The 25,212-nt window shown below is 39.7% G+C and overlaps 1 protein-coding gene and 1 pseudogene across 1 annotated transcript in view; one reads left to right on the plus strand and one right to left on the minus strand.

Moving 5' to 3' along the window:
- Positions 1 to 25,212, plus strand: part of EYS (eyes shut homolog) — a 1,404,981-nt gene that overhangs the window by 1,241,590 nt on the left and 138,179 nt on the right. Inside the window, exon 26 of the mRNA XM_070074646.1 lies at positions 18,711 to 18,893. Coding sequence (XP_069930747.1) covers positions 18,711 to 18,893 — 183 coding nt within the window. The remainder of the gene's footprint in view (positions 1 to 18,710; positions 18,894 to 25,212) is intronic.
- Positions 24,051 to 24,981, minus strand: LOC103349788 (putative deoxyribonuclease TATDN3; annotated as a pseudogene).

Here is a 25,212-nt window from a genome sequence, read left to right on the forward strand (position 1 = left end):
ATCAAAATGTGTCATTGCTGTACAATGGACTTTCTTTGTATTTTGACTTTTTTACCCATATTTTTCACATGAAAGAGATTTCTAGGTTTCAAGTGAAAAATTTGTCACTCTTTTTATTATATAAAAATTAGATGATAAACATTGACACTTTATTATTTCTTTTTTTTCTTTCTTTTTTTACATTTTATGCTTTTATTCAGTGTGAAGGATGCATAGGAGAGTAAGGGCCTTATCTAAAGGAGAGAGGGAAATCTGGGTTCATACCGAGTACCAGGAACCAGCCATGTGGAGGAGCATCCAGGCAAGAAAGCATGAGGCAGGGTGGCCCAAAGGCCACGCACCCTGGAGGCTCAGGGGCCGCAGCAAGCCCCATACTGGCAAGAGGCCAGAGGAAGGAAGGGGTGGGCACACTGTGTCCCAGGCTTTTAATCCACTTTCAAAGGGGAGTGGTTAATTAACCTGATGGCCCATGGGTGCACAAGTATGGCCTTGGCTATTATTTCTAAAAGCATTATAATTTTAAGTTTAATATTTTGGTGCAGCTGAACTTTATTTTAGGCTATTGAGAAACTTAGGAACCTTCCTTTATTGTTATGGTAAGTTCACCGTAATATTTATTGAACAATCCTTCTTTTTCTTACTAATTAGAAAAGCTGTTATTAAAAAATCTCTGAGGCATATTTGTCTCTTACTCTGAACTCTTCCTCCGTGCTTTCATATATGCCAGTTAAGATCACATCAGATTGAAAAGATAATTTAGTAGAATTTAGCATTGTTACAGTATTAAAACATCTGTGGCCAGCGCTGTGGCGTATGGAGTAAAGCCACCACCTGCAGTGCCGGCATCCCATATGGGTGCTGATTCGAGACTTGGCTGCTTCACTTCTGATCCAGCTCTCTGCTATGGCCTGGGAAAGCAGTAGAAGATGGCCCAAGTTCTTGGGCCCCTGCACCCACATGGGAGACCCGGAAAAAGCTCCTGGCTCCTGGCTTCGGATCAGTGCAGCTCTGGCCATTGTGGTCATTTGGGGAGTGAGCCAGCGGATGGAAGACCTCTCTCTCTGTTTCTCCTCCTCTCTGTGTGTAATTCTGACTTTCAAATAAATAAATAAATTGTAAAAAAAAAAAAAAAAAAAAAAAAAAAGAGAGAGAGAGTATTAAAACATCCTTCTCGGCCAGCGCCGCGGCTCACTGGGCTAATTCTCCACCTTGCGGCGCCGGCACACCAGGTTCTAGTCCCGGTCGGGGCACTGCATTCTGTCCCGGTTGCTCCTCTTCCAGGCCAGCTCTCTGCTGTGGCCAGGGAGTGCAGTGGAGGATGGCCCAAGTGCTTGGGCCCTGCACCCCATGGGAGACCAGGGTAGGCTCCTGGCTCCTGCCTTCGGATCAGTGCAGTGCGCCGGCTGCAGCAGCCATTGGAGGGTGAACCAATGGCAAAGGAAGACCTTTCTCTCTGTCTCTCTCTCACTGTCCACTCTGCCTGTCAAAAAATTAAAAAAAAAAAAAAATTCCCTCCCAAGAACACCATATGTGTTTCTGCTTACTAAAATAAAAGACTTATTTCATGTCCCTCAGTGATTTTCAAATTTTGTTTATTTAGAATTCATCTATTATATAGTGTACTTATGTGGTAAATTGCGGGAAAATTTACTTCCATGGAAAATTCCAGAGCTGACCATTCTAGAGCTGAAAATTCCAGAGTTCTGGAAGTAAGGGTTGTAACCCAGGTGTGCTTCACTGTGTGCATGGCAGTCATTTGCCTGTTTGCTCTGAGATCTATTCCACACCCTTGTGCAAACTACATTTCCCCTTTCAAGGGAAGGCCCTATCAGAAGACAGCAAATTGGGCGGAAGGGAGAAACTAGAATATTTTTTCCTTACCCTTATACCAGTTTCTGTGCCTATTATAGGTCTCACTTCCAGTCTTGTACACATGTAGTTCTGTGTCCCGATGAGCAGTCACAGTCTCAGATGCTCCTATTCCAGGAGGTCCCACTTCTTCAGTGTTTATTACATTGTGCCTTCCCTGGACTTAGCAGTGTAACTGTGTTCACTGTTCAGCTGTAGCTGGTCTCTGAGTGCCTCAGTATTCTCTATTTGCCTTTCTTATTCCCTCTTTGTAGTTATCTCCCTTCACCAAATCCCTTCCTTTAGACTATCTCTTGTAGATGCTGATGAGTCACAAATTACAGCTGTATCTGCATATCTTTGATTTTGTCACCAAGAAAAATCATAGACCCTCCAGTATTACTCTACATTTGCCGTATGCTCCCCAGCTTCTGTAAAGTATTTGGGTTTAGTAAATTTGAAATTTAATTCATATCAAAATATATCACAACATAAACATGAGGATAAATGGCAGTTATGTAGAGATCCCGTACTTGGAACAAAATTAAAGAGTTGAAGAAGACCCTAATTGGGAAAAGAGTGTGTTGGCCTTTTTGGTTAAATATGAGGTTGCTGCCTGATTTTAGAAGGCGGTTCTAACGTGAAAATGCAAGTGTAAGAAGGATTCATATTGACATTGACATCTAAAGGTCTGTGCAACACGTCTGTTAGGTATTATATTTTGTTTTGGTTTTGATATTTGGCTATATTGCACCTAACTTCCTTCCTATTTGTGTGCACACACACGACCTAAAACAGACCAATGAGATATTATCCTCCAGATTTAAACCATAAGGAAGAGTCTCAAAGACAGAGTGATATCTAAAAATTATTTGTGGGAGGTGATCAAATGGCTAGTCATAGAGATCATCAGTGACTACATCCTGACAACACTGTTCCACAACTTGAACGTGGCTTGTGAATTTGGTTATGTATGAGCTGCCTAGGTTTGTCTTTGCCTACTTTCCCCGCCTGTTATTCAGACTTCCCACGGACTCTCTGAGGTAGTCCATCTTCTGTCTGTAAATTTCTTTCCCACCTAAGACAGCCAGGGTTGGATTCTATTGCCTTTGACCAAGAAACTAACTACAATAGTTTTATTCTAGGCATTTTGTGCCATAGTAATTAAACACTTTATTTCATTATCTTTGCTGATTTTGTTTGCACACGGTAGCTGCAACTTTTGTTTATTCTAGCTTTTTTTTTTTTTAGTTTTATGATATGCCATTATATGTTGATGCAGGCTTCAGTTCACTATTATTATGTGAAGTCTTGGGGCTATCAGATATAACAAGATTTTTTTCCTCTCAAGAATAATATATCAAAATGAATTTCAAACCTCACAAATCACTGCTAATGACTTCTTTGTTGTATTGCTACTATTGCTAATATCACCTAGAATAACCCCTCATGCCATATTTGTTAATATAAAATTTTCCTTTCATTATATGATTTTCGGAGCATCATATACTGTAGTCCCCAGAACTGAGTTAGTATTTTGCAGTAAGCTACTAGATTTTTCCACACTCCAGTAGCTAAGTCACTGATATCTCACATAGATCTCACAATCATAGTTATCCCTTTAGTACCTCTAGTTGAGAAGTTTTTTTCTTTTCCATTGATAATTCGGCCTTATTATTATGAATGAATCCTTGCTTTCCCTAAAATGCTTATATAGGCCGGCGCCACGGCTCACTAAGCTAATCCTCCGCCTTGCGGCGCCGGCACACCAGGTTCTAGTCCCGGTTGGGGCGCCGCATTCTGTCCCGGTTGCCCCTCTTCCAGGCCAGCTCTCTGCGGTGGCCAGGGAGTGCAGTGGAGGATGGCCCAAGTCCTTGGGCCCTGCACCCCATGGGAGACCAGGAGAAGCACCTGGCTCCTGCCATGGGATCAGCGTGGTGCGCCGGCCGCAGTGTGCTGGCCGCGGCGGCCATTGGAGGGTGAACCAACGGCAAAGGAAGACCTTTCTCTCTGTCTCTCTCCCTCTCACTGTCCACTCTGCTTGTCAAAAAAAAAAAATGCTTCTATAAAATACTAAAACCAAAAATGAAAATTACAGTCAGTTATTTAGAATATATATGTGTGTGTGAACAAGAATTCATTAAAAGTTCATGGAAATAGAATTAAAATATAAGTTTCTCTTGGTGCAAAATAATTTTTGCAATATACACATTTTCTATGAGCTATATGAAATCCTCTCATATGTGTGTGCCCATTTCCAAACATTCAAGCAATAATACTCTTTAAAGACATAGATTTTTCACCACTATTTTTCACTCATATTATCTGTAATTGGTGGCAATTAAGATACCATTAAAACCTACCTATTGATAAGTTCACTGGTAAGTTTGAGAGCCAATTAAGTACATGGCACTGCAAGACAGTTTATACTTACATTTTTATTAAACATAAAAGGAAGAGAAGAATCCTACAAATGTTTGTGAGCCTATGGTTAGGGCTTGGAGTAAAAGGTAAATAAAGTTGCATATGCTAAACTGATCTTCTGTATATAAAGAGAATTGAAAATGAATCTTGATGTGAATGGAAGGGGGGAGTGAGAGGGAAAGGGGAGGGTTGCGGGTGGGAGGGACGTTATGGGGGGGGGGGAGCCATTGTAATCCATAAGCTGTACTTTGGAAATTTATATTCATTAAATAAAAGTTATAAATAAATAAATAAATAAAACACTTAAAAAAAGGTAAATAAAGTTGCATGAAGCCAATTTTGAGGAGTACAAACTTTAATACTATAAAGCTTCCACCAAAGGTTTTTAATCAGCCAATGTCCTAAATATTTCAGCTTCCAGGGTGAGGTAGGAAGCATGACATGGGAAAGCATGGATTTTAGAGTCAAAGAACCCGAGGCTTAAATCCTGTCTCCTAGCTCTGTGGCTTAACCTCTCTGAGCCTCACCTTCTTCATCGATAAGATAGGCAACATAGGAAAAAGAACATTTCATCGTGATTCAGTGGAAATAAAATAGTTTAGATAGGGTATCCAGCAGCTGCAAAATAGTAGGTACTATAGTTGCTGTTTTTATTACTTTGGAGAGGAAAAAAGTACACTTACACATTTATGTCTTTACAATAATTAACTAAAATAAATTTCCCCTGAACTTGAATGATGACCCACTCCAAATTCAATGTTTCTTGGTCAGAACTAAAACTTCACAGGTGTAAAGAAACTCAGATGTTAGGAATGACAAAATGGTTCAAAACACATCTGTTCCAGAACACTTTGTATATGTAATAGTCAGGATTTTTTTAATCACAATAAACCACAAACCAAGAGTGTCTAAGCCATTATAAATGTGCACAATTCATGTAATGTGAATTATAGAGGGATGTTAAAATTTTACCATCCTCGAAAATTTTACCATACACTGTAATGCAGTGCAGATATTGCAATGTGTTTCAGGGATTCTCTTTTTCCTTTTTGGCATTTTATGGTACTGTAAGGCATTCTACCAATGCCATATCACATTGAATGCAGTTACTTTGAAAAGCCAGAAGATGGCACTAATTTCTAAGAATTAGGCATCTAAAGATTGCTGCTGCAGATTCTGATCATTTGTTGTTTCTTTGGCTGGTGATTGATGGTCCACATTTTCATCAGTTTTTCTGTTTTAATGTAAAATTCTGTTCTTAACTCTTTTTAGACAATTAGATGAATAAGTGAGAAAGTTAGAAATTAAATATATAGAAAATATGAGTGACTTAATATGAACAAGAGTCGGCAACCAGCTGATCATATTTTTTTCATATCCTTATCTGTAACTGAGTTGAATGTTATATACCCACTTGAAGAGACAGCTTTATATTCATATATTGAATGTCTTTATTTTATTTCAGAAGAAGGTAATGTGTGTTTTCTATAGATGCAACAATCATCTATTATTGTTGGTAATATCTCAGTAGATACTTATTTTTATTTAAAAATGAAGATTACATTTGTAACTTACCTTTTTTTAATTTCAAAATGATAATTCTGAACAGTGTGGGCGTGTACTCCCCAATGAGCTTGTTCAGTGATAGAAATAGGTATACAAACAACAACAATGATCAGTCATGTACATAGTTTTATGACCTAATTACATTTCAGCAGGATATTGAACTAAACTTATGGGCATCTTATTAAGAAGAAATTAAAACCAGAGTAAACATGTTTATATTCAAATCTAAGGAAAGCTGGAGAGACAAACAATGGTCTTGCGTTTTTGCAAATTTATCCATCTGCCTGAGGGTAGATTGATTTTCCTGGCAGTTAAATGTATATTTGAAGATACAATATGCTGTTGAACACAATGATTGGAAAACTGGCATTCTGGAGTCTCCCAAAATCAGCAGTTTCCAAGAGAAAAATCTATCTACCATCTGTTTGCTTCATTAAAATACCTAATAAGGGAGGAAGAATTGAATTTGAATTTCTCTAGCTCAGCACTCCCTGTTGTCCACTCTACTGAGGTTATATACAGTGGCCTACATAGAAAACAGAATCCAAATAAAAATCAACCACAGGGTTTTTTTTTTTTTTTTGTCTGCATAAAAAATAGAGCAATTAGCTTTATTTAAAAAAAAAAACACACATTGTGACAACACAATCTACCCTGAAAACACTTAATATTCCCAATTATTATTTCCTAAGGGACTTAAAGAACTTTTTGCAGTCCATTGTAAAATTTTAAATACGTTATAAAGGTATCATTTTGTCATGTAAAGCCAAAAATTTCTGTCAGAACTATCAGTTGTCCCAAAAAATTTTAGTGCTTTTAGCTAGAAAGTTATTACCAGAATTAAGCAGAAACTAATGTTTTCAAGATAAAACTTACAGCTAAATTCACACAACTTATTGATGAAAACCAACTTATTTCTTAAATCAGATTTCCTAATGCATTGATTCTCAGTACAAAGTATTTTGCCTACACTAGAAGAATTAATATTCTAATATTGTTGCAAAAATCTGGTACTATTCTTATTCTTTACAGGCAAACAACTAGAAAAATGAAAAAAATTCAGTGATTAGTATTGGTGAGAGTATAGAAATTAAATTTCTCAATTTCACCCAACAGCTCCAATTAGTCACATAAGAACCAAATACTCACATAAGTACAGGAAAGTTTCCTTAGTCGTATAAGAATAGAATAGTTACAATACTAGAGAAATGACAGCAGAAGAAAATAGCATGTAACTATACATTATTATGACTTACACACTATGTCAAGTCCTCTGGAAGTCAAGGATAGAGACTATTATTTAAGAACCATCTGCCTGAAGATGGTACTAGAAGAAAAGGAGAATGAAGAGAAGCAATTATAAAGCTAGGAGCATACTGAGAGAGTGTAGTATCATGGAAACCAAGAGAAGAAGGCATAATCATTAGCATGCCAGTTGCTTCTAAGACAGTGAATAAGATAAAAATAGAAAATTAACTTTGAATTTAGAAAGATGATGGTCACTGGTGTTCTTATAAGAAGTTTCAAAGGGCCGGCACCGCAGCTCAATAGGCTAATCCTCCGCCTAGAGGCGCCGGCACACCGGGTTCTAGTCCCGGTTGGGGTGCCGGATTCTGTCCCGGTTGCCCCTCTTCCAGGCCAGCTCTGCTATGGCCCAGGAGTGCAGTGGAGGATGGCCCAAGTCCTTGGGCCCTGCACCCCATGGAAGACCAGGAGAAGCACCTGGCTCCTGCCATTGGATCAGCACGGTGCACCGGCCGCGGCGGCCATTGGAGGGTGAACCAATGGCAAAGGAAGACCTTTCTCTCTGTCTCTCTCTCTCACTGTCCACTCTGCCTGTAAAAAAAAAAAAAAAAAAAAAATAGAAGTTTCAAAGAAAACATCGACAAGACAACCTGATGGAAAAGCGATCCAGAATGAATGAGTGATTAAAATTAGAAGAGTTGATTAGACACTCTTTAGAAACATCTTGCTATACTGGTGAGCAGAGAAACAAGTAGTAGCTAGCTGGGAATGTGGAGTTGAGGAAATATTTTTATTTAAGATCAAAATGCTCTAAACATGTAATATTGAAGGGAATACACCAATAGAGAATACGTTGGTGTCTCTTGAGAGATGGGATGGATTTCTGAAATGCTGTCCTTAAGCAAATGAGGAGTGAGTCCAATATCCAGGCAGTCAGCCTTGAAACCCAAGGGAAGGCAGAGGATGTGGATCAAAATGAAAATTTTGAGAGTAGGAGGATTTGATGGTGAAAGGACAGTTTTTTTTTTCCACCTCAGGGAAATAAGGAACAAGATCATTAACTGATATAAAGACAACAAATATTAGATATTTGAAGAGGTAGGAGAAAGTATGAAATAGCTCTCAGAGACTTGGAAAGTAACTTCACTGGGAAAATGCTATAGGGTTGTGGGGCTGTTGTGAGAGGTTTCCCTCACTGAGATTTGTGGTTAGCCCTGGTATACATGGGTCTTCAAGAAGTTTGCATATATAATATAGTAGCATAATTATCATTATACTCTCTTTCACTCAGGGTTCTTAAAATGTATAATGGGTTCTAATAATACTATTGGTTGAATTCTGTAATTAATACACAGTTATTCTTAAGTGTTGAAACTTAACTGAAAAGTGATCCCTGTTAAAAATAACAGTGGGAATTAGAGAGGGAGGAGATGTACAATTTGGGACATGCTCAAGCAGACTTGCCTCAAATGGTGGAGTTAGAATCCTGCCAGGGGATTCCAATACAATCCCATTAATGTTGCAGGTACCAATGGCATCTCACTAGTCCACATGATTAATTTCTGTTCACAGTTGATCATAATGATAGGACTAAGAGTCAAAGGGATCACACAAACAAGATTAGTTTCTGCAAATACTAACTGATAGAATAAAAAAGGGAGAGAACGATCCATCATGGGAAGCGGGATACATAGCAGACTCATAGAGTGGCAGATGTCCTAAATAGCACTCTGGCCTCAGAATCAGCCCTTAAGGCATGCGGATCTGGCTGAAAAGCCCATGAGAGTATTTCAGGCATGGAAAGCCAAGACACTCTGGAAAAATAAAAAAGAAGACCTAAATGAAAGATCTCTGTGAGCGAGATCCCAGTGGAAAGAACAGGTCATCAAAGAAGGAGGTACCTTTCTCTGAAAGGAGGAGAGAACTTCCACTTTGACTACGACCTTGTCTAAATATGATCAGAGTCGGTGAACTCAAAAGGCTTCCATGGCCTTGACAACTCATGACAAGAGCCTAGGGTGATTACTGATGCCATAAACAAAAGTGTCAATTTGCTAACTCAACAACAGGAGTCACTATGCACTTACTCTTCATGTAGGATCTCTGTCCTTAATGTGCTGTACATTGTCATTAAATGCTATAACTAGTACTGAAACAGTATTTTTCACTTTGTGTTTCTATGTGGGTGCAAACTGTTGAAATCTTTACTTAATATACCCTAAATCAATCTTCTGTATATAAAGAGAATTGAAAATGAATCTTGATGTGAATGGAATGGGAGAGGGAGCGGGAGACGGGAGGGGTGCGAGTGCAACATTAATGGGATTGTATTGGAATCCCCTGGCAGGATTCTAACTCCACCATTTGAGGCAAGTCTGCTTGAGCATGTCCCAAATTGTACATCTCCTCCCTCTCTAATTCCCACTGTTATTTTTAACAGGGATCACTTTTCAGTTAATATTTAAACACCTAAGAATAATTGTGTGTTAATTACAGAGTTCAACCAATAGTACTAGAACAAAACAAAGAAAAAATCCTAAAATTGATAAAGTATTACATTGTACATCAACAGCACAAGAGCTGATCAAGTCACTGTTTCTGGTAGTGTCCATTTCACTTCAACAGGTTTCCCCTTTGGTGCTCAGTTAGTTGTCGCCAATCAGGGAGAACATATGATATTTGTCCCTTTGGGACTGGCTTAATTCACTCAGCATGATGTTTTCCAGATTCCTCCATCTTGTTGCAAATGACCAGACTTCATTGTTTTTGACTGCTGTATAGTATTCTATAGAGTACATATCCCATAATTTCTTTATCCAGTCTTCTGTTGATGGGCATATGAGTTGGTTCCAGGTCTTAGCTATTGTGAATTGAGCTGAAATATATATTAAGGTGCAGACAGCTTGTTTGTTTGCCAATTTAATTTCCTTTGGGTAAATTAAAAGGAGTGGGATGGCTGGGTTGTATGGAAGGGTTATATTCAGGTTTCTGAGGCATCTCCAGACTGACCTCCATAGTGGCTTAACCAGTTTGCATTCCCACCAGCAGTGGGTTAGTGTCCCTACCCCCCCACCCCGCATCCTCTCCAGCATCTATTGTTTGTAGATTTCTGAATGTGAGCCATTCTAACCAGGGTGAGGTGAAACCTCATTGTGGTTTTGATTTGCATTTCCCTGATTACTAGTGATCTTGAACATTTTTTCAGGTGTCTGTTGGCCATTTGGATTTCCTCTTTTGAAAAATGTCTATTGAGGTCCTTGGCCCATCTCTTAAGTGGGTTGTTTGTTTTGATGTTGTGGAGTTTCTTGATTTCTTTGTAGATTCTGGTTATCAACCCTTTATCTGTTGCATAGTTTGCAAATATATTTTCCCATTCTGTCGGTTGCCTCTTCACTATCCTGACTGTTTCTTTTGCAGTACAGAAACTTCTCAATTTGATGCAATCCCAATAGTTGATTTTGGCTTTGACTGCCTGCGCCTCCCGGGTCTTTTCCAAGAAGTCTTTGCCAGTACCTATATCTTGCAGGGTTTCTCCAATGCTCTCTAATAATTTGATGGTGTCAGGTCGTAGATTTAGGTCTTTAATCCATGTTGAGTGAATTTTTGTGTAAGCTGAAAGGTAGCGGTCTTGCTTCATGATTCTGAACGTAGAAATCCAATTTTCCCAGCACCATTTATTGAGTAGACTGTCCTTGCTCCAGGAATTGGTTTTAGTTCCTTGATCAAATATAAGTTGGCTGTAGATGTTTGGATTGATTTCTGGTGTTTCTATTCTGTTCCATTGGTCTATCCATCTGTTTCTGTACCAGTACCATGCTGTTTTGATTACAAATGCCATGTGGTATGTCCTGAAATCTGGTATTGTGATGCCTCCAGCTTTGTTTCTGTTGTACAAGATTGCTTTAGCTATTCGAGGTCTCCTGTGTCTCCACATGAATTTCAGCATCATTTTTTCCAGATCTGAGAAGAAGGTCTTTGGTATTCTGATTGGTATTGCATTGAATCTATAAATTGCTTTTGGGAGAATGGACATTTTGATGATGTTGATTCTTCCAATCCATGAGCATGGAAGATTTTTCCATTTCTTGGTATCCTCTTCTATTTCTTTCTTTAAGGTTTTGTAATTTTCATCATAGAGATCTTTAACGTCCTTGGTTAAGTTTATGCCAAGGTATTTGATTGTTTTGTGGGTATTGTGACTGGGATTGATCTTAGAAGTTCTTCCTCAGCCATAGCATTGCCTGTGTATACAAAAGCTGTTGATTTTTGTGCATTGATTTTATATCCTGCTACTTTGCCAAACTCTTCTATGTGTTTCAATAGTCTCTTAGTAGAGTTCTTTGGGTCCCCTAAATAAAGAATCATATCATCTGTGTGGGGAGCAACCCGGACTAGACTGAGTTACTGGAATTAAGACTTATTCTATGCATCTGCTCTCCCACAATATGGCGCTGGGAGAGAAGAAAACAGCTTCTACACAGCTGCCTCCAGTTCAGCCAATAAACTGTAGGACTCGCTCCTGATTGGAGGAGAGCAGCGTACTCGGCGTGTGGGCAGCCGAGTTGGGATTGGCGGAGGAGGACTATAAAGGAGGAGAGAGACGGCATGCACCAGGAACATCTAAGGGGAACATCTAAGGGGAACACCTGTGCAGCCCCCGAGAGAGCCGGCCGGCGGTGTGCCGCTCCCCTGCGGAAGTGGGGAATGTGGCCAGGGGGAACTGCCCTTCCACGGAGGTGGAAGGGCTAGTAGCCAACCCGGGAAGAACCAGCAGCAAACCCGGGGAGGGCCGAGCAGACGAAAGAACAGCGCAGGGTCCTGTGTCGTTCCTCCATGAAGAGGGGGAGCGACAATCTGCAAAGAGGGATAGTTTGAGTTCTTCCTTCCCAATTTGTATCCCTTTAATTTCTTTTTCTTGCCTAATAGCTCTGGCTAAAACTTCCAGAACTATATTGAATAGCAGTGGTGAGAGTGGACATCCCTGTCTGGTACCAGATCTCAGTGGAAATGCTTCCAACTTTTCCCCCATTCAATAGGATGTTGGCTGTGGGTTTTTCATAAATTGCTTTGATTGCATTGAGGAATGTTCCTTCCATACCCAGTTTGCTTAGGATTTCATCATGAAAGGGTGTTGTATTTTATCAAATGCCTTCTCGGCATCTATTGAGATAATCATATGGTTTTTCTTCTGCAGTCTGTTAATTTGGTGTATCACATTGATAGTTTTGCGAACATTGCACCATCCCTGCATACCTGGGATAAATCCCACTTGGTCTGGGTGGATGATCTTTCTGATGTGTTGTTGCATTCTATTGGCGAGAATTTTATTGAGGATTTTTGCATCTATGTTCATCAGGGATATTGGTCTGTAATTCTCTTTCAATGCTGCATCTTTTTCCGGCTTAGGAATTAAGGTGATGCTGGCTTCATAGAAAGAATTTGGGAGGATTCCCTCTTTTTCGATTGTTCTGAACAGTTTGTGAAGAATTGGAGTAAGTTCTTCTTTAAATGTCTGGTAGAATTCAGCAGTGAATCCATCTGGTCCTGGGCTTTTCTTTGTAGGGAGGGCCTTTATTACTGATTCAATTTCTGTCTCAGTTATGGGTCTGTTTACGTTTTCTATGTCTTCCTGGTTCAATTTAGCTAGGTTGCATGTGTCCAGGAATCTATCCATTTCTGATAGGTTTCCCTGTTTGCTGGCATACAAGTCCTTGTAGTAATTTCTGATGATTCTTTTTATTTCTGTGGTGTCTGTTGTTACATTTCCTTTTTCATCTCTGATTTTATTGATTTGGGTCTTTTCTCTTCTTTTTTTTAGTTAGTTGGACCAATGGGGTGTCAATTTTGTTTATTTTTTCAGCTCCTCATTTGGCTGATTTTTTGTAATTTTTTTATTCAATCCTGTTGATTTCTTCTCTGATTTTAATTATTTCTCTTCTCCTACTAGATTTGGGTCTGGTTTGCTGTAGGTTTTCTAGATCCTTGAGGTGAATTGAAAGCTCATCTATTTGGTGCCTTTCCAATTTCTTGATGTAGACACCTATTGCTATGAACTTTCCTCTTAACACTGCTTTTGCTGCATCCCATAAGTTTTGGTATGTTGTGCTGTTATCCTCATTTACTTCCAGAAAGTTTTTGATTTCTCTTTTGATTTCTTCTATGACCCATTGTTCATTCAGGAGCATGTTGTTCAATCTCCATGTGTTTGTGTATGCTCTAGGGATTCCTGAGTTGCTAATTTCCAACTTCATTCCTTTATGGTCTGAGAAGCTGCATGGTATGATTCTCATTCTTTTGAATTTGGTGAGACTTGCTTTATGGCCTAGTATGTGGTCAATCCTAGAGAAAGTTCCATGTTCTGCTGAGAAGAATATAAATGCTTTATGTGTAGGAAGAAAAGTTCTGTATATATCTGTTAGATCCATTTGGGCTATAGAATCGTTTAAACCTACTGTCTCATTGTTGATCTTCTGTCCTGTTGATCTATCTATTTCTGAGAGTGGAGTATTAAAGTCCCCCAGTACTATTATATTGGAGTCTAAGTCTCCCTTTAAGTCCCTTAACAAATCTTTTAAATAAACCGGTGCCCTGTAATTAGGTGCATAAACCTTGATAATTGTTATATCTCCCTGTTGAATTGATCCCTTAATCATTATATAGTGCCCCTCTTTGTCTCTCCTAACAGTTTTTGTGTTAAAGTTTATGTTGTCCAATATTAAGATGGCTACGACCTCTCTTTTTTCATTTCTGTTGGCATGGTATATCTTTTTCCAGCCTTTCACTTTCAGTCTGTATGGATCTTTGTTGGAAAGATGTGTTTCTTGTAAGCAGCAAATAGATGGGTTTTGTTCCTTTACCCAATCAGCCAATCGGTGTCTTTTAACTGGTCAGTTCAGGCCATTCACGTTCAATGTGACTATTGATAAGTAGTAACTTTGCCCTGCCATTTGCCAAAGATATTTTCTAATATATGCTTTGAATTCCCTGTGATCTTTTGCTGTGAGGTTTCCTTCCTTTGCCTTCTGTCATATTGATGACCATGTTTCTGTGTTTCTGTGTGTAGCACATCTTTAAGCATTTTTTGCAGGGCTGGATGAGTGGCGACAATTTCTTTCAATTTCTGTTTGCTATGAAAGGTCTTTATTTCACCTTCATTCACAAATGAGAGCTTTGCAGGATATAATATTTTGGGCTAGCAGTTTTTCTCTCTTAGTACCTGTGCTGTGTCTCGCCATTCCCTTCTAGCTTATAGGGTTTCTGATGAGAAGTTAGCTGTGAGTCTAATTGGAGATCCTCTGAGAGTAATCTGACGTTTCTCTCTTGCACATTTTAGGATCCTTTCTTTATGTTTCACTGTGGTGAGTTTAATTACAACATGTCGTGGTAAGGATCTCTTTTGGTTGTGTTTACTAGGGGTTCTATGAGCTTCCTGTACTAGGATGTCTCTGTCCTTCTCCAAACATGGGAAATTTTCTGCTAGTGTCTCACTAAAAAGGCCTTCTAATTCTTTCTCTCTCTCCATGCCTTCAGGAACTCCTAGAATCCGAATGTTGGTTTTTTTTAATAGTATCATCTTTTCTTTGGTCTGACTGTATCCTTTCCTGTTCTCTGTCTTCTAAGTCCGATATTCTCTCTTCTCTTCACTCATTCTGTTTTTAAGGCTCTCTAATGTGTTTGTCATTTGATCTATTGAATTCTTCATTTCATTATGATTTGTCATCACTATCACAGTTTCTTGTTCTACTAGTTGCTACATTTTATTTTGATTCCTTCTTAATATTTCATTTTCACGAGAGAGATTTTCTATCTTGTCCATTAAGGAATTCCGTAGCTCAAGCATTTGTTTTTGAGAACTTCTTAATGTTCTTATCAATTTTTTGAGACCCGCTTCTTGCATTTCTTCTATCTCTTCATCTTCATAATCTTGAATTGGGGTGTCTTTTTCATTTTGGGGCTTCGTAGTGTCTTCCTTGTTCTTGTTACCTCGGTTTCTGTGTGTGTTTGGCATTGTGGAGATATTCTTTGGTTTCTTTGCTGTGGTGTTTTTTCTCATTATACTGTGACTCTAGATTAAGTGGACTGTCTGCTTTTGATGGAGCCTTAGAGGCTTGAGATGGGTGTGGCCTGAGAGCTCTGTTTGGTTCCTCAGGGTTAAGGGTGTGCCAAAGGTGACACTCCCAGGTTAGGCGTGGTAAATCTCTCTCTCTTTCTTTCTTTTTTTGATTCAAAAGGGAAGTAATTCTGCACAGCTGAACGAAGTTGGAGGTAGTTAGCAGGCAAATGATATACCCACAGGAGCCAGAGATCAGAAGCTCTTTCCCAAGGACCACACAGGGAATCTGTTCGGCCCTCAGAGTGGGCTCAAATTCTCCTTCAGTCTCCCACTGGGTTGCCAAAGTTATGGAATTGTAGCATCTCTGGAGAGTACTCACGTGAATTCCATGAGTTCTCTCCCCCACTGTCTCTTTTTTCACAGTCTCAGTTCAGTAGCACCACAAATTTACTAGGTCCTAATCTCCTGTTAATTCGCCCCGCCCAGAGTCAGGTTTTTCTGCTAGGTTCAGGGCTGGTGCAGACCTGAGGTCGCTCTGCTTATGACGTATGTCCAAGATGGCTCCTGCTCTTTGTCTTGCTCGCCCTTGAGAGGTAAGCGGAGAGAGAGAAACCCGTGTCCGTACCAGTCACCTTTTTTCTTTTTTTTTTTTTCTCTCTCTCTCTTCCAGTTAGCCTGGTGAACTTTTCCCCCCCTGGGGGTCGTTCCCTCTAGTCTCCTCTCTCCACTGGCCTGCCGGTGTCTCGGGCTATTGAGGTTCGGCTCACCTCGCGTTCCAGCGCTGGTGTGTTGAGTCTGCCGCTGGTGTCCCGAACTGTGGGCTCCCATGCTTTCCACGCAGGTCCACTGTGAATCACGCGTTCCAGAAGAGTTTCCTCTGCTGTTTCTTCCCCTACTCTTCCTTAAACCTGCAGTATCTCCACTTTTATTAAAATGTCTCTTCCTGGACTATCAGTGTGCTCCCTTCCTATTCCACCATCTTGTCGCTCTCTTCCTTGACTACATTTTTTTTCCTTTCTTCATGCTCTCACTTTCTATAATTCATTCTAAAGTTTACAAGCTCCATGAGTTTCCTGCGTGGCCTTCTCACTTTAGAACATGCTGTTCCTTCTGCCTGCAATGATCTTCCTCTTAACTTGCTGGGTAAATCTCTGCTCTGCAGCCAAACCCTGAACTCTCAGTCTTACTCAGCTGAACAAATGTATTGACTTCACATAAATTCCTTAAGTGTAGATACTGTACTTTCTCTACCTTGTGTCATCAGCATCTAGCACAGGATCTGAGAGTAAAAATACATATATGTGGGGGGATATATTTATCAATGTAACAAAAATGTATGCAATCTTTATGTAGATTCAGTTGTGATTTATTGTGAAAAGTGTTAATGGAAAAAGAGAGTCATTTTTCTTCTGTCTTAGTATTAAACTTCATTGAATTCTATTTTTACTGGTTTTAATGCCAAGGTTGAGAAACTGTCAGTATTTTTTTATTGTTAAATTTACAGTTCATTTTGTCGCCCTCAGTCATCCTACCACAGCCCTACTGAAAGTGAAATATCTGATGGGAAGACTCTTATTATCTTTGGAACACAAACCATAAGCTGTTTCATTATATAAGAAATACATATAAGGGAATAATATGTCTCCAAATCTCTACTTTAGATTCTGGTGAATTTTTAGAAAATTACTCTATGTCACACATCCCAAGGAATGAACTGATAAGATTGAATAACTTATCAAAATGAAGTATCTGCTTATTAAATCCTTGTTTAAAAACTCAATGAAATAGAACTAAAAAATCTCTGATAATGAAAATCATTTTCCTCTAGATAACACAATCATGTTCTATGTGAAAAATTATAATCAGACATAAAAACCTCTTTTACTTTAAGCTTTACATACCAGCACAAGTGTAATTCTGTTAAAATTGTTAAAATTTTTATTTATTTGAAAAGGAGAGAGACAGGGATCTTCCATCTGCTGGTTCACTCCATAAATGCCTGCAACAGATGGGACTGAGGTAGGCTGAAGCCAAGAGCCTGGAATTCAATCTGAATCTCTTGCATGGGTGCCAGGGACCCAACCAGTTGAGCCATCGTTCACACATATTAAACTTGTCGGTCATTGTAAAGTCATTTCATTACTTAAAATCTTTGAAATATGGTTTGAGTTCAAATTAAATGTTTTTCCTAATTCAAGTCTTTGCTTAGTTTTTGTGATGCTGTTGGTGACTGAAATTCGTGACAAATGTCCCTCTTGACTTTCCAGTCTGATCTCAATTAGGTCATCTACTTTCTGGACATCTCGGCTTTAATTTTGATCCTGGTACACAGTCCTGTCTTCTCCATCACTGTAAGGTAGTTTGTAGCAACCAACAAGTAGTGCCTGACCAAAAGATGTTGCCAGGCATTGTGGCAGGGACAAGAAGAGTCACTATTCCATGTGCTATGGGATCAGGTGGCTCTGGATTGTGGCAGGTCAGCCACCTGTGCTCAAGACTGGGGCGGGGCCCGGGGAAGTAAACCAGGCCTCGGCTCGAGTTTGGTGGCTCACATCCTTTTCTTCCCACTGCCAAGGCAGGATTCAGGCATTTCTTAAAGCTTGTAAAAATTCTAGTTTTACAAATTTCCAGGAGCCCTGGTGTCTCTTGCAAATAAGGAAGCAATATAAGGTAATCTTCTTCCATCAACCAATAAAAACAGATCCTAGTAAACCCTTATAGATATGGGGAGTCCATCCAAACCAGGTCAAGCCCTGAGCTTCCAGCTTGCTGTTTCCTATGGCCTCCTTGGGGTGGGAAACAAATGCCAACTGACAGTATTTATGAAAGCAAAACAAAGAGAAAGAAGAGTTGGAGACATGAGTAGGAGGAGAATGATTAGAGAAAATAATAGGTGGTTAATAGCACCCTCAGTTAATTCTATTTTACCTACATTGGCCCTCGAACTTCTGCCTGATCATTTCCAGCTTTAGACTCATTAAAACTGATGCTTTCATTACCTAACAAGCATCCCAACAGAGTAAGGAAGACCTTTTCTTTTAGACAATTATTTTTACTCAATATTCTTGTTGCTCAGAATATGGTGATGGAACCTGACCAACTTCCTCTCCCTACTTGACTTTTCTACCCTTGACCTGTGGCTTTGGCTTATATAAAAGGTCCAGAATTAGCAAAGCACAGTTTGTTCCAAGCCATGAGCTCCTCACTAAGTTGTACCCAGTGTCTGGATTCCAAGTGGTGTTTACAAAGCACTTGGGAAAACACTTTGGCTGCCAGTGATCTTTTCTATCTCCCAAATTAAGGGTTTTACCTTATGAATAAATCCTTCATTGTGGATAAAGGGTGTGAGAGTGGAAGGGTTATATACAGGATCTCAAAACACTGCACTTCCTTTGTTCAGATTTTGAAATTCCCCTGTTGAGTCACTTAGTTGCTCAATGTTAAAGGGCACTTAAGTATAACTAATATGATAGTAAACAGATTATCCAGCCAAATGCATCAGCAAAATATAACCCTCCTTTTACAAACACATGCACAGGTTTCTTTTAACTGTTTGTTTTGGGTTTTTCCACAGCTATTAATATTACTCAGCCCAGGTTCAGTGGCACAGATGCCTCTGGATACACTTCATTCCTGGCTTATTCCCGGATCTCAGACATCAGCTTCAATTATGAATTCCACTTGAAGTTTCAGCTGGCAAACAACCACTCATCACTGCAAAATAACTTGATATTTTTTACTGGACAGAAAGGCCATGGTAAGATTAATTGAGCCCTCTAGGACTATCCTCGTTCCTTTAAGAATACTTGAGAGATTCTGCAGGGACCCACTAAATTGGCTGTGGATATGAAAAACATTTGCCTAGATGCAACTTCCTCCTGTGTCCTACCCCCAGCATCTCCCTTGTAGTCCAAAGTATTCAGCAGTTCCCCTACCCTTTCTGAAACTGGTTCACACTGGGGCTCTCTCTTATAATCAAGAGCAAGAGTTCCTGTAGGCAAGCATGAGGACCAAGGAGGTGACCCATGACTTGGGAAGTGAGTTTATTGACCTGCCCTTTTCTGTTTCTGTTTCCACACATAAGGACAGAAGAGAAATTCTCATAAAGAATGTCATTGTACAGTGCATTGTAAAAATAGTAATGGTAGTTGCCCCCAAAGAAGACCCAGTCTAAATTAAGAGAGCAAGAAATGATGTAGTTGGTCTGTAACAAGGTAATCCAGTGACCTAGAATTGGTAGAAAATCAATTTACCAGTTAAATGTGTCTCTTAAGTAAAAACAAGTTTTGCATGCATTAGATCAAGGAAAAATACATATGTTTTACTTTTAAGTCTGCAGCTAACATTTCAGCAGCTAATCACTCAGCCTCTTCTAAGATCAGTGTTATCTGTGAAATCCATATATTACACCAGAAAGAGTGGCCTTTCTCTCAAGTATCAGTGGTTCTATTTTGCAAGGGTAAATAGCATATTCTGTTTTTGTTTCCTACTCACTTGGTGACTATATCCAAATAGTGCACATTTTTCTGGATTAATGCAAGTGTGAGAGGAACCCATGACCCAAGTGATGGGTGAAGTGTTCGTAAGGATGGGGAAAACTTCATAATGTCCATCTCCTAATGAGTCTCTGTCTGACCTTCCTGTCTGCAGTTCATTCTTCACACTGTAGTAAGAGTGACCCTTTTGCCTCTTTTTTAAAAATTGACTATAAAGATTTGAAACACAGATATATAGACAGAAATCTCCCATCTGCTGGTTCACTCCTCCAAACACCCGATAGAGCTGGACCAGGTCAAATCCAGGAGTCAGGAACTCAATCCAGGTCTCCCACATGGGTGTCAGGGACCCAATTACTTGAGCCATCACTTGCTACCTGCCAAGGCATGTTTTAGCAGGAAGCTGGAATTGAGAGATGAACAGTGTCTTAACCAAACACACACCCAGGTCCCTTCTTAAAAGACTTATTAGATCATGTCTGATTCTTGTTTAAACCCCACATGTGACTTTCGTTGCACTCAGCTTGAAACCCAGTCCTCCTTATCATATTCTCAAAGTGCCTTCGGGTCAGACCTGGTCTCTGTCTTGGAAGGTAACCGGGTCACTCTCACCATCTTTGTGTGGCTCTGCTAGAGGCCTCTTCCAGTGCTTTCACCATCAAACCCTTTTCCTCCTCAAAGGCTTCTCGCATGCTCTTTCCTCTGCCTTAACAGGAAATGACTATCACAGTGAGCAAGAGAGCGGACTCTAGAGCCTGGCACAGCAGACCTAGTAGATGCAGTGTCCACCACTTGCAAATTATGTCAGATAACTTATGTAACTGTGCCTCGATCTCCTGACCTGTTAAATGGGTATAACAGAAGTAAATTCCCTAATAGAGTTAAGAGGACCAACCCAGCTACTAGCTTTAAAAAAACTTGAAATAGCATTGGACTCAATAAACACAATAGCTTGTGCTTTTGCAAGGAGGTTGCCCCTAGCCACACCTACAAAAGTAGGTCTCATCCTCCCTGTCCACTTCATCCTCTACCTCAGCTTCTGATTTCCTTCCTAGCCCTTGCCTCAATTTATAATCATTTCATTTATTTGTATATAGTGGTTTTTGTCTGTACTTAAGAATGGATTGGTGACTCCAGAGACCAAATCACTCCATTCAACTTTATATGCCCACATTAGCAGACTGCTTAACACACAGTCAGTACGGAATAAATGAATAAAAGAACCACAGTAAGAAAAAATAATTGGGGCCGGCACTGTGGTGTAGTGGGCTAAGCCTCCACCTGTGGTGCCAGCTTCCCACAGGGGCGGTGGTTTGTGTCCTGGCTGCTCCTCTTCTGATCCAGCTCTCTGCTATGGTCTGGGAAAGCAGTAGACGATGGCCCAAGTCTTTAGGCCCCTGCACCTGTGTGGGGGACCTGCAGGAAGCTCTTGACTCCTGGTTTCTGATCTGTCCAGTTCTGGCTGCTGTGGCCATCTCAGGAGTGAACCTGCAGATGGAAAACTTTGTCTCTTCCTCTCTCTGACACCATCTCTCAAATAAATAAATAAATCTTTAAAATAAAATAATTGCCTGATTTGTGAGTAACACAGTTGTACTAGGATTCTTTTTTTAAAATGGCTGATTGATTGATTTGAAAGGCAGAGTGACAGAGAGAGACCTTCACTCCTTAAATGGCCACAGCAGATAAGATAGGGCCAGGCTAAGGCTAGAAGCCACAAATTCCATCTGGGACTCCCAAGAGCGGCAGGAATTCAAGTACATGGGCCATTATCTATTGCTCCCCAGGCACATTATAAAGGAACTAGATCAGAGGAAGAATAGCTGGGATTCAAACTGGCAGTCTTGTGTTGAGTGTGGGCATCCTAAGTGGCAGCTTAACCAACAGTGCCATAATGCCCCCTGCACAAGGATTCCTGAAAAGCAATTGATTCTTAGGGATTCCCAGTTCAAATGCTATGTCCTCCATTAGAATTTCCCCCAAAGGCTATCTCCTGTAGTGTTTTTGGCCCATCTCCCCTTCCTGTGAGCATTGATTATCTGACCTGCCCTTGGAGTGTGCGCCTTCTGTTACAGGCTTTGGTTGGTAGAGAGGTCTATATTTCTCTACTCCTTCATGCAAATGTCTCAGCTATCTCAACATCATCCACAAAGCTTCACATTTGGTTTTAATATCTATTGAATGACTTCCAGGAGACAGAGAGCAGAAGGAAAAGAAGGAACCCCAACTAATTCTTTACTCTTCACAGTCCTCTTCATATATTTGTTAATTACAAACTTCTCACTTGTGAAAAAAGATATCAAATAAAAAATTAAATTGAATATTGCAGAATTTTGGTCTGCTTGTTTTAAAATAAATCTAAACCCTGAATAACTCACAGGGAGAAGCAAATTCAAGCAAAGGAGAAACAGCTGTACTATGAAAACTCATCAAATAATTCTTCAGAACCATTTTTATAGACTCTTTAAGAATTTTTTAAAAAAATCTATGCTTGCCTTTTAATGCTTATACCATGGTTTTACAAAGGTTATAGCAAAATGTGCATTAATTAGGTTCCATTTTCTAATCTCTGAAAACATGAAATGCAAAACAATTCCACATTGCACCACCAGAGGGAGCAAGAACATTGCTTTAAAAAATACAGGTATCTCAAAAGCTTTTTTCTCTACGTAGGGCCTCTTCACATCTGTATCAGAATCACAGGAGAATGAGTGATAAAACACTAATTCTCAGGCATTCTTTAGTCAAAACATAGAATTTCATCAAGCTTCTTAGGTGTTTCATGAAACTAATTTTTTTGTTTTGTTTTTATTCTTTGAGTTTTTTATTTAAACAAATTTAAACATACAAAGCCTGTACATATTAATGCAATAGTATTGTATTATATATATTTTACATTTTACATTACACGATATATATATATTTGTCCCAGTTGGAACAAATACATTTATCCTTTCAAGAATCTAACACTACTTTATACTGACAATATCTAAAAACCCTACCTTTAGTTTCTTAAATAGAGGAATATACAGTAAATTAACATTATCTATCTTCACCCTTCTGTACAACTTGATTCAAGAACTTCTTACTCCTATCGAGTTAGAATGTAGACCAATCTCTCCTTACCTACAACCCTCCCCAGCCTCTTGCAAACACAGTTATATTTTTAACTTCATTCAGATCATCTGTTTTTTCTAACAATATATTTTTATTTTTAATTAGTTTTTTTTTGACAGGCAGAGTTAAACAGTGAGAGAGAGAGAGACAGAGAGAAAGGTCTTCCTTCCATTGGTTCACCTCCCAAATGGCCCGCTACGGTCAGCACGCTGCGCCTATCCGAAGCCAGGAGCCAGGTGCTTCCTCCTGGTCTCCCATGGGGTGCAGGGCCCAAGCACTTGGGCCATCCTCCACTGCACTACTGGGCCGTAGCAGAGAGCTGGCCTGGAAGAGGAGCAACCGGGACAGAATCCGGTGCCCCAACTGGGACTAGAACCTGGGGTGCCAGCGCCGCAGGCAGAGGATTAGCCAAGTGAGCCACAGTGGCGGCCAATTTTTAATTAGTTTTTAAAAGATTCAATGTGCTTTGTAGATATAATTCTAAAAACTTAATGATATTTCCTTCCTCCCTCCCTCCCAGTCTCTCCTTCCCACCTTTTTTCCATCTCCCTTTCTTTCTTTTAGTGGGAATATAGACAATGGCTGTAATAATTGAATGGAAAAATTATATCACCCATATACAGTAAATTTTAAAGCAATCACAGATAATAAGCTATAGTAGTAAAACATTCTTTTTTTTGAAAGTTAAAATCAGTTTATTAACTAAACTTTTGGGTTTGATATTTAAGTTATTATACAAACCATTGGCCTCTTAAGTTAAAATCTAAGATCAGTGTTAAAATATTGTGTTTTTTTCCCTTAAAGAGAAATAATTCAAAATAGTAAACATCTGATTTTATAAAGTAAGAAAATATTTCTGAAAGTGTAAGAAACTAGATGTTCTCCCTTCACTAGCCAGATCCCATGGGAAGAAAGCAAACTGCGAAGACTCAAACTGTAGCCTGCTGCATCCTATCACAGCCGTGTGTACATCTTACCCATGGGAGACACCATTTCCAGAAGCAGAGGTTTTGGTCAGATGGTGGTTCTGAAACTTAATGGGGCATATAAGATGCAGTAGTGTTTTCCCAATCACCTGCCAGGAGTTGGCTAATTGAAGAGCAGCCAAAAGATGAGACTCAGAAACCAAGCGTTTGGCTCAGGCCCACTTTCATTTCCCTAAGTAATCTTCTATATTTCCCTATAATCTTCTATATCCCTACGAAATGGCTTCTTCCATTCAGATTCTTTATCAGAACATTTCTTCTTCTCAGATGCTGCCTCTGCAGTTGGTTTGGTTTTGCAATGGATGATTTTTGATGTTATTTCTGCAGCAGGTGTTGACGCTTGGGAAACCATTCCAATGTGTTCTGTGTTGTCACTTCTATAACTTCTTCCACTGAGATCCCTTTCACTTGGACAATATGTTCTGCTGAAATGGAAATGTTCCTGAGCTCATTTCGCACTTGTTGTACTGGTCCTAGTGCAGGCAAATCTGTTTCTAAGCATATAGAAGATAAAGGCAACTGTTTTACAAGTTTCTGCTTCTGTCCGTTTACGACAGAAGTGGGTATGGAGAAGAAGTACCCAGCTCTTACTCCTTCATGGCTACAGATGGCCGATCATCAGATCCGTGCGGCAGTACTTTGACAGCACCTTGCTCATGTAAGAGGTTGATGGAAGGTCTTCCAGCTGAACGGGAATGAACATTTAAAGGCAAATTTAGTCTTTTGGCTAATTGGACTTGTTTGATTAGGACTTGTCTTTGCTCTTCCTTCTGTTCATCAGTGCCAGCAAATCTGGGGGTGAAATCTAGTCCAACTTCTCCAATTGCCAATAACTGATCCTTATAATGCCCAATAATAGGCAAAGCCACTTCCAAATCCTTCAACGTGACACTCCTCTGATCTTCTGAAGATAGTTCTTGGACTGGGTGAACACCCAAACATGGCAGGACAAGCCCATTATACCTTTCTGAAAGTTGCATAATCTTTTCAAATTCTCCTGAATGTTCAGCAACTGCCATAAGGGCCATAACGTTGCCCTTCTTGGCTTCCTCCAACACATCATCCAGGTCATGGTCAAAGTCAGGGGCAGAGAAGTGCCAGTGACAGTCCACTAAACCCATGCCTGCTACCCCTATCGCTGCTGTGGCAGCCAGTATTATAACATTCTTAATCATTGGTTTCACAAAGGTATAAAACAAAGATTTACAAAACTACATTTGTAGCTGACACACAGACATTTCTTTTTTCTTTCTTATTTTCTTGTCTTTTTGAATTTTAGCTCCCACATATAAGGGAGAACATGCAGTATTTGTCGTTCTGGGTCCAGCTTATTTCACTCAACATGACATCCTCCAGTTGTGTCCATTTTGGTGTAAATGTTAGAACTTATTTTTTATATAGCTGAATATTCCATTGTGTATCTACACAACATTTTCTTTATCTATTCATCTGATTATGGACACCTTGGTTGATTTCA

The sequence above is a fragment of the Oryctolagus cuniculus genome, chromosome 5, assembly GCF_964237555.1.
Source record: "Oryctolagus cuniculus chromosome 5, mOryCun1.1, whole genome shotgun sequence".
Taxonomy (NCBI): Eukaryota; Metazoa; Chordata; class Mammalia; order Lagomorpha; family Leporidae; genus Oryctolagus; species Oryctolagus cuniculus.